The 10,790-nt window shown below is 40.5% G+C and overlaps 1 protein-coding gene across 1 annotated transcript; it reads left to right on the top strand.

The window, feature by feature from the left end:
- The first annotated feature begins 1,664 nt into the window (after positions 1 to 1,664).
- On the top strand, positions 1,665 to 4,959 carry ARL14EP (ADP-ribosylation factor-like 14 effector protein). The gene is made up of 3 exons (XM_010024773.1): positions 1,665 to 2,164; positions 3,152 to 3,282; positions 4,731 to 4,959. The coding sequence occupies exons 1-3, from the start codon at positions 1,742 to 1,744 to the stop codon at positions 4,957 to 4,959; spliced, it is 783 nt and encodes a 260-aa protein (XP_010023075.1). The 5' UTR covers positions 1,665 to 1,741.
- Positions 4,960 to 10,790: the final 5,831 nt, after the last annotated feature.

Genomic DNA, 10,790 nt, shown 5'->3' with positions numbered 1-10,790 from the left:
CAGGAATTGGCCGAGAGCATCAAGCTCGGTGCATAGCCTTTAACAGACAACTTTGAATAACTTGATGTTAGCTAAATTGCTGATCAAATGTTAACTGCTGCAATGAGCTCTGATCATACACAGTTCCAGTTACATAGGCTGGAAAGACAAACTTTATGCACCTAATGGAAAAAAAAGATTCGTTCCGAGTGTAGCTGGTTCATTAACATGGTGAAGTTTGACACGTGGTCTTTTAAAAGATATTCTAAAAAAAAAAGAAAGTACTATTCCAAATAGTACTGCAGTAAAAGTACATAAATAGGAAAAAAAGAAAGGAAAATAAATCCCAAGCAGCAGCAGCAATACGAGTGAAAACAGTTGCTCATCACCAACCAACACCAGCCACTCCCTGAGCACCGTGCCCCCAACCTCCTCCTCTGCCAGTTTTATTGATGAGGGTGATGCCATATGGTCTGGGACATCCCTTGGATCAGTTGGGGTCAGCTGTCCTGTGTGTGTCCCCTCCCAGCTCCTTGTGCATCTCTACCTAATCTTGGGGGCGGGGGGGTGGTGTGAGGAGTAGAGGACACCTTGGGACTGTATAAGTACTGCTGAAGATTAGCTAAATCATCAGGGTGTTGTCAACACCATTTTCAGTACAAATCCAGGACATCGCCCTGTACGAGGTGCTGTGAAGAAAACTCTCAGCCAAAACCAGCACACAGCTTTTTGTCTGAATTTGGTTTTGCATAGTGTGTAGGTGAACATTAACATCCCAGTTAGGCTGTATTCATTGTAGTTGAGGTTCTCAAGTATCATGAAAGCAAATGAGTTCTTTTGGTAGAAATTTGTCCTTTATGTTGCAGTATAAAATAGGGCAATATGAGCTCAGGCTCTGATGTGTCAGGGCCAGCACTGGATTTGCAGCAAACTTTGGCATGGGTGTGAGACCATTCTGCAGCAGCTAGCTTTGTGTTTGGTAATGGAATTACTGTTTAACTTCAAATAACTGCCCAATATTTACATCAAACAGACACGGCACTCAGCTGGAGGGCACTTCTGCAGACATCTAGAACCACCAGCTTCTGTGTATACCCCAGGCTGCTTATTGAAAAGACTCTGGTTGATTCTGCACGTCAGCTTGCCCCTGGTCTACATGGGAAGAACAACCTAGGCAGGCACTGTTGGGTGTGAATTGCTAACTGACGTAAGGCAGTCCGTGCAGCCTACCTTCAGCACTTTTTTTTCCTAGAAATTACTTGGAAACAGGATGGGTGAATTTTTTAGCCATCAGCAGTGTCTTCCTGTGGGCCACCTTTGCAACTGGTCTTGATGAGTAAGGACTGTGCCGAGAGAGGGGCCCCCTGGAAACTAATGACCAGAGCAGGCTGGTGTCTGAAGAGTTCATCCACCTCGTGTCTGGCTTGCAGATTGCTTCTGAGAAAGTAACACTACTAAACATTTTGAATTGATGCTTATAGGGGTGGGGTGGGGGAGTGGAAATGCCTCCAGAAGGAATAAGATGCATGGTTTAATTCCAGAATTAAAGTTAATGTGTTTGTGGTGGTCTTTAGAGTAGAAAGCTGTAATTTCTTTACGTGTCTTTTAAATTGCTTAGAGCTAGTCTGTCGAGCTTGCAGGTAAATGTTTGCAGCACAAATCTCATTGATTTTAATGCTTTCTCTAGGGTGATCTTCATAGAAACTACTAAAGACTTCAAAAGATTCACGTTAGGCAAAATAAGCTGTTCCAAAAAAGTAAAATGGATCCTTGTTCAGTCGGAGTTCAGCTTCAAACTACCAATGAATGCCATAAGACCTATTACACTCGTCACACTGGTTTCAAGACTAAGCAAGATCTATCTTCATCTGATCTACTGTTACTTCAGCTTAGGACTGGAATAACCCTTTCAGACAACAATACAATCTGCTTCCATCATGCAAAAATTTACATTGAAAGATTTGAAGACTTGCAGAAGTCATGTTGCGATCCCTTCAACATACACAGAAAACTATCAAAGAAAAACTTGCGAGCAATTGACTTGGATGATGCAACTTTTCTAAGTGCCAAGTTTGGAAGGCAGTTTGTACCTGGTTGGAAGCTTTGTCCCAAATGCATGCAGATAATAAACGGAAGCGTGGATGTTGAATCTGAAGATCGCCAAAGAAGAAAACTTGATTCAGATGTACGTATACGGATCGGTTTACCCATTCCCTCTTAAGTTCTGCAAGCTGTTGGGACTTGGCTTCATACAAGCCCTAGCTAAAGAAATAAAGTTTTTTAATAGAAATTTGAAAGGGTGTATAGCCTGCTCGTTGCGTGGGAGTTCACTGTACTCCAACTTTTACTTGGAGTACCTTAAAAATTCCACTTCCCTAATTAACTACTATGACCTCTTAAATGCGAACGATATTGTCTACTAGGGTGGCTTACAACTAATAAGTTGATGTAAATACCAGACTGTTGCTGGTATTCTAAGCTGTTACTCACGCCTTGCAAGTAACAAGCTCATGTGCTTAAAACCGAACACTGCAAAGGTTTCCTCTAAAGGATTTGAGATAAACTTTGGGTTTAGTCACTTCAGTTTGAAAACAGAAATATCCACGATCTCAGGCAGTTCATTACCAAGTGGCCCTGCATGAAGGTGAATTAAGCATGCTAGTTGTGGTGTCTGACCTGTGAAGGCCACAGTGTTTGTTCAGGGGCAGTAATGGACTGTGAGAATAATGCTTTAAGTGCAGAGTTTGGAACACAGCTTGTACATTGTTGAATGCGGTGTTCCAGATGTTTGCAGGCAATCAATGGAAGTGTGGGGGACCAAATCAGCAAGAGCTCATCCAGATATGTTCTGTAGCAAAGCAGAATTGCATTCCAAGAGCTGTTGTCCCTTTCAGCCCAGGGGCTGTTGCCCAGCTGTATTTTTCAATTGCATGTCAGTGGGATGAGACTGATGGGGTGAAATTTGAAAGCATCGATTAAAACTGCTGCTGTAAAGCTTGTATTGTTGTGTTTTGAGACTGGAAGAATTTTAAGACTTAAGTTGTTTCTCCAGGGAAATCCAGTGCTTAGAGCTGAGGTCAACAATTTACCCAAGTTATTACAATATCTGAACATTTTCTTTCAAATTTAGGTTTGTATTTGTAATCAAATGAAATGTTCTGTCTTTGTTCAGGGGCGTACAGCTAAGGCTTTAAAGTCTCTACAGTTTGCTAATCCAGGCCGACAGACTGAATTCACTCCTGAGACCAGCAAGAGGGAAAAAAGAAGGCTGCAAACAAAAAATGCGGCATTTAATTCGGACAGGTGAGCTGTTTCCTATACTTACACCATCTTTAACTTTCACTTCAGAATCAAATAGACTTGATGATTAGTGTTCCTCTAGCACTGTAACATTCTCTATGTAGATGTTTGCACCTTTACAGATAGCTTTTTTGGTTTTGAGGATGTTAAAGCTCACTCTCATTACTGAGATGAACAAAATGGAAGATCAGGTATTACGATACGGTCCATATTTCAGGCAATTAGAATACAAACAAGTATTTGGTAAGGTGTGACAGTACTACACAGATCACAGATGAAGTGATCAGTTTATACATAAACTAAATTTCTGATAATAGGCTGAATTTGAATACAGTAAGATCAAATAGACTACATGTAAAATATTGGAGTTGTCATCTTCCGATAAAACCATTAGTTACACTTTGTGAACGAAAGGGTGCAAGGTAGGACCGTATCTTCCTTAAAAAAACCCCAAAAGTTAGCGTTGAACAGCACTAGGTAATAAATAGCAACCTTTTAATGTGACTGATTATCATGCTTTCCACAAGGGAAAGGTGTATGCAACTGAATATTGCCTGGCATTTTCTACTACAAAGCTTGGACCAGTTCAGTCTTGTCCTGATAGGAGAGTGATGGAAATCCCAGTTTAACTAGTCATACAGTATTTATTAAAACATGCAAGAAAGATCACATTCATGCCTTTCCCCTGCTCTCTAACCTTACAAGACAGAAGCAGGCACTAGATGTGCTACTTACAAACTACACATCCTTTCCCACCTCCATTTGTTTTCTCCACTCAGTTTGGACAGAATTTGCAACCAGGGACATTTTGTTGGGATGTTAAGAAAACTTTCTCTATCTATGTGGTAAAATGCTGCATCACAAGTGTTGTGGCCTCTCTGACATTAGAGCTATTCAGAACTCAACTAGATGCAGCCCTAAGTAGCTTAATTTGAGTTGACCTGGCTTTGAAAAGAGGGTCAGACAAGATGACTTCCAGAGGTCTCTTCCAAACAGAGTTTTTCTGAGATTCTGGAGTTAAGCAGAACTGTTAGAGAGATGGGTAATGACAAAACGTAAAAATACTTTAAAATTAGGATATGTGCGCCCTAAATGACCTACTTGACCTCCTTTGAATTACAGCTACACATTACAAAAGAAAAGTAAATTAAGGGAGTATTTCACAACATGCAGGTATAATCTGAAGTTTACATCATGTAAATAAGAATATTCATAAGTGCCTGAGTAAGTTTGCTATTGAAGAAATAAAGCCTTCCCATTCTTGAAATTATTTCCAAAGCACTGTAGTGGAGATACAGTGAGGACTGAGAAATATTGTCAAATACAGTAACATACATCTTTTAAATTAACAGTGTTCAAACGAACACCTGAAGAAAGCAAACTTCCGTCCACAACTGCTGGCAGCTTGGCATGAAAATAGGTGGAAATAACCATTGTTTTTCATTACACAGGCAAGTTATACCGGCCAAGAGTAAAGTGTACGACAGCCAGGGACTGCTGCTGTACAGTGGGATGGACCTCTGTGATTGCTTGGATGAGGATTGCCTTGGATGTTTCTATGCTTGCCCAAAGTGTGGCTCCAACAAGTGTGGAGCTGAATGTCGCTGTGACCGCAAGTGGCTGTATGAGCAAATCGAGATAGAAGGAGGAGAAATAATCAGAAATAAGCATGCTGGTTAGAGTGCATGCACATTATTTATCCTGAGAATATATTCCATGCTTTGATTAAACATAGCACGTTTGTCAGTGGTTTAATGAAAGCCATTGGAATTTGTCACAATACACGTGATTAATATGCTCGCTTCTATTTTGATTATGGAGATATGATTATGGAGGTAATTGTACTACTGTCTTTTTACACTTCATTCTACCTTGTACTCAGTCTCATTAGTCATCCAAGTAACCTCTGATTGAACAGTCTTTCACTGTATTTAGGTATAAGGGGCTAAATTTTCATGTGATACATCCTGAGACACTTGTTTCATACACTGTTTTGTAGAATGTACCATCTCTCATGTATCCCTCATTTTTCATTCTCTAGTTCAGGATCTCATGGTCTTGAACCTATTTTATGTGAAACACTCTTAACAGTTCTCAATCAATTTACATGAGGTATTATTAAAAGCCTCTCCAGTATTAATAGTGAATGCTTCAATAGAGTTTCTACAATTCTATCCCAGCTACAGGCGATAAATTCAATCCCGTTCACTTAAGTGGATTCAAAGGCATTTAGGCATTCAGATCCCATCCAAATTACAGGGGTTTGAGATAAAGTTATCCTTATAATTCAAGCCTCATTGTTGAAGTGTTTAAATTAACATATTTTCAATGCCTTGACAGTTTGAAGTATTTAACTCTGGTACTGATTTGTTAGTTTCTAAGACAATTGAAATAATTTTGCTGTATTTGTTATCAGTCTGTATTTAGACTGGACTGACTGATACTTCAATAGCCCTCTTACTTTTAAGGTAAAGGTTTACATGCAGCTGAAATGCATCTGAGTGTCTGTTCCCAAACTAAGAATACCCAGACTGCTACAAAAAACCCCAAACATTTCAATTTAAATTATGTTTGGTTGATGCATTATCTGTCATCTGCAGAACATGAAAATCTTACTGTATAACATCATTTAAGGAAAACATTTTCTAATTGAAATCTAAGTAACATTAAGTAGTATTCTTTGGTATTTTTGTTGTGTTTTGGATAAATTCCTTACTTCTGTGATAGACTTGGAAGATATGCGTGTTTATTAGGTCACATTTATTCAAGAATACTGTTAACCATTGATTTCTGAAGACTTAGTAAGTACCCCAGTGGGTAAAGCTGTATAATCTTGCTGTTTGTTTAGAGTGGTGGTGGTTCTGATAAGTCCTGAAGGTTTTCTCACTAAAATCTAAAGTAATGCTCTGAGTTACGCTGACATCTACTGGTCCTAGTGCAGCATAAGCATCAATTTATAATAAATTCTTATTAAATCTGCTACAAAACTGAACAGACTTTCTTGGGGGGGGGAGGTGTGTGTCCCTCTCATTGGCCTTGGATTCCAGCCACATTCCTCACAAGAGCCATCTTGAGTTTATTCGGGAAGAGCAGCATACTCTTTACACTTCCCCGGATAGCAACCCCACAACTGAGTAATAGGGCTTCCCTTACGTGCAAGTGGCATTTAATACATTTTACTTTGTTAACTGCAGAGCGTGCTTATCCTGACACAGCAGTTAATCTCACGTGCTCCATACATGTTTGGAGCTGTTTCACCTCTTAAGCAACCTTTAGAATTAAACCAAAATAGAAATAGATACCTCCATGAAAGTGAGGGGAAAAAGCTGGTCCAGTCTTGTAATTCTTACGTATTTATTGTTTTTTAAATAGACCAGTCAGCAGTACCTATTGTTAATCAGGCTTCCAACTGTTTGATGAATGTAATTTACTTAAGTCCACAGACTTAAAAGCACTGTGTGAAGTATTTAAATGTTAAAGCATTTCACTGAAATGAAACGCAAGTCTACCAGTAGCTTACACTGCCTCAAGCATCCATCCCATTATAAGAACTGTATTTCTCCATCTCCATTAAGTCTCTGAAAAGTTAGTATATTCAGTCCCTCATTTTACAGATTCACTAGCAGTGAGTACTTTCCCAAATCAGTCACTCATTGCTTACTAACCAAATGCATAGCATTGCTGTTTGACTAAAAACCTGGCTAAGTACTGGGTACTGGTGATCACTATAGAAGCTAGAGGAGGAGACTTAGGGTTTTCTCCAGTGAAACAGGACCCTTTGGTGTTGGTTGTTCAGTTGTCCTTCTTACATATTTAGGGTATATACATTCACCTGGTCTCCTTACCATGCCTAGGCTGTGGTGTGTTTTTATATACTTCCATGTCTTCACCTGGTTTTATGTTCAGAGACAATTGCTGCAACAATTTTATAGAATCATAGAATCATAGAATGGTTTGGGTTGGAAAGGACCTGAAGATCATCTAGTTCCAACCCCCCTGCCATGAGCAGGGACACCTCACGCTAAACCATGTCACCCAAGGCTCTGTCCAACCTGGCCTTGAACACCGTGAGGGTTGGAGCATTCACAACTTCATTGGGCAACCCATTCCAGTGCCTCACCACCCTCACTGACATAAAAAAAGACATACTCCTACTAGATTTAAAAAGCTTACAGCTATGACTTCCTTTTTTTTCCCCCTGTATGTTTTTGTAACCACCACACAAACATGTCTCATCAGCATTTATCAACAAGCTATTTTATCATCATCTAAAAGGGATTGCATACTGTTCCAAATAGCACCTGTAGTTGCCCATCTTTCAGAACTGCTCTACAACTAAGCCTGTTACACAGTATGTTCTCCCAGTATAGCCAAAGGAAACAACTACTTCCCAAGAAAGCCAAAGTTCATAAACCAGGTGTAATAATCACTTCAAAATCTGCATTCATTAAAGAGAAAGACCAACAGTTACCGTGTTAAAACTTGCCCTTCGATAGTAATTGCAAAAATTAATGCCTAGACAAAGTTTACGTATTTAAAAGACAGAAATCAATGTCAATAGAAGAATCTAGTTTATGAATAATACATACCCCATGGAGCACTTTGAGCTTATTGAACAGAAGATCCAGGGTTTTTAACTCTTAAGTGCACGGTTGGGTACTGTGTTGGTTTGTCTCCATCACAAAGAAAAATTCACACCAAGCTGAGGACGTGGTCAAATTTAGCATCTGAAGTCAGTTGTTCTGTGGGCCTGGTGAGAGACCACACACCACCTTGTGGTAATGTCTGAGGCAGAATGGGCCCTTTCCTACCCCCCATAAGTGGAGCTGAGTTTCAAACTGATGACACATGCCCTGTTAAATAGTTAGTGTGCTTACTCCAATAATGATATAGTACAGGCAGGTAAGTCAGAAAAGGTGTTAAATTAACATTTCCAGCATCCATGCTGCTAAAAGGCATTTGGGTGATAGATACATTTTAACTTTATCCTCAGACACAGCATGAATTGGGTTTTTTCTCATAACTCTTAGAAACTAACGTAAGGAGACGCTAAGTTTTGAATCTCTTGGCTGACCACTCAAGAAATGAGCAGGAAGTGGACAGACCTACACAAAAGGCATGATTTTATGTTCTACAAGTCAGAACTAAAGCCTGTAAGGTGCCTTTTAGACCTGTTTTAATGTTCTTTTTAGCCTCTTTGTATAGGTGTTACAGATGTTAGCCAGAATGGATGAACAGACATCGGCACAAGGGCTCACACTGAAATCCCATAGTGACAGAGCTACACAGAGAGTAAGCGTTCAGGTGGACATCTGCCACTCGTTATGTGACAGGGCTACAGCTTGCTCGAATGAGCACTGAAGCCTTCAAGTTCTCCTAGTTTCATGAAAAAGCATAGTTTTCCTCTAAAACGAGCCACTTTTTTGGGGTCATATTTGTGTCTCAGTGGAAAACGGGGTGTGCAGACATGCTGTAGCTTGCCCCTTATGAGTCAGATAATTTTCCCCGCTAATTCTTTCACAAACATTCTTATCAAGTTTTATTTGCCTTTAAACTGTCTTTGAACCAGTCAATATCATACTACTAACAACTGTATTTAAAGAGGCTAAACAGTTCTCTCCAACTTCAAGTTAAACATGCTTTCAAAACCTGCTAATAGCAGAGGCCCAGCTTATCGAAAGGATTGTATTTGTATTTAAAGGTCTTTAGTTTCATCTAATATTTACCAGTGAGAAAGCCACAGCCAGAACTATTATATTCATTCACTGCAATTAGATTGCAAATTAACAGCTCTCCTCCAAGCGCGTATTAAAGAATATGGTAGGGAGGTGCGAATGGTTGCAGTTAAACTGCCCGGTCGCTCGTTCACCTGCTCTGAAGTTGGGGTTTACGTTTTAACACCCAGCAGAGGGCATCAGCTTCCTGCAAAGCTGACCATGAACTCCTGGCGCACCGCTTGGTTGCAGCATCCGCACCCTCTGGGCAGAGGGGGATTCATTATCCGGCAGGTTCAGGACAAGAGAGACATTACCCACATCCGTGAGGTTGAAATGCAGCAGAGTCAGGTGCAAGATTAACACTTAAAATGAGAGAAATAGATTTGTTTCTCACCCAGCCCCTCAAAGACCTTGCTGATTGTTAGTTCTTTAATTAGAGAGCTACACTATTCTTACAGATACACTTACAGTGTTCACCATGAAACCTTGGTTTAGAGCTTCTACCCGCACGCTTCCTTAGAAATTTGGTATTAGGTAGCCAAGAAACCCACTCACAGCAGGGTTTTGCACTCAAGAGCAGAACAGGAAACCTTCTGACATCCACACTGGTGCTACAGCTGAGTAACCCCCTCCTGTTCCCAGACAATCAGGTGAAATACTCATTATTTTACCTGACTAAGCTACAGCAGTAACCAGGAGAAGCCTAGCATAAGTTGTGGTAGGCCATGATGGAGAAGGACAAGAGGGGCAGCCAGGGATGGGAAAAGGTTCCCTGGATCCCTTACTGTTACAGTACTAAGTGGTGAAAAAGCTGCCCTAATTCTCCCCTTTTCCCCCCAGCTTCCTTTGGCACATGTACTCACCAGCAAATTGCACCTCTAGAGCACACTAAATGACTTACCCACCCTTCTAGGTTCTAGTTAGGGCAACATTAACAACCAGAGTGCAATAAACTCAGCTCTCCATCTCGCCCACAGGTGACGGCACTGTCTACTATAACTCCTGCGAGTAAACAGTCTTTAATGTCCACACAGAGCCACAGACTGCATCTAAAAGTAAAAGCTATTGTGCTCTGATTTTCTACTTACTAGTCATCCCTTTGCTCTTGCATTTTAACTGATTACTTACTTTAAAGCATCCATTTTGGCCACTGAATTGCTACCATGAAGCAAACAACATTAATTTTCATATAAAAAATAAATTACCAGCAGTAACCAACTACCCATCCCAGGTGAGCTGCTCGCCAGAGCCACCAGCACTTGAGATCTTCTCAGAGGTAAATCACTGGGAATTCAAAGATCCTACTCCATTCACAGCTCTTGAGGCCTCAGAAGTCAGTTAAGAAACTGGAACTAACAATTCCATTAGCACAACTACTTTGCTTAAAGGTAGAAAATCAGATTTTACAGACTTCCAGTAGCATAAGTCTCCTAAATTTCTTGTTCTAGATCATCCTTCATAAGAGTATGGGATAATCTGGATCTATTGAAGAGAATGAGGCTTTGCCTTTCTTCACCCATTTCCTATTGCAAGTTGAATGCACAAAAAGCCACAACCAACCTCCCCAGCTTCTCCTTTCCTCCTGGTTTATAACCTGGTAGTGCTTCCACAGGTGGCTCCATTGACAGTTTCCAATCAGATGGGCTGGATCCTGCCAGCTGACTTCAGTGTTCCTGAAACCTTCCTCCTGATAACCGGTTCTTCTTCATAATTAGAGTGATTACATTTCATCTTAGTGGTCAGTTGTTATCTCGGTGCTGCTTCCTGGCAGTTTCAGCTCAATCTCTAAGAATA

This window comes from Nestor notabilis, unplaced genomic scaffold (assembly GCF_000696875.1).
Source record: "Nestor notabilis isolate BGI_N333 unplaced genomic scaffold, ASM69687v1 scaffold5382, whole genome shotgun sequence".
NCBI classification, from domain to species: Eukaryota; Metazoa; Chordata; class Aves; order Psittaciformes; family Psittacidae; genus Nestor; species Nestor notabilis.
Note: the sequence above shows the minus strand (reverse complement) of the source record. Positions and strands in the feature narration are given on the sequence as shown.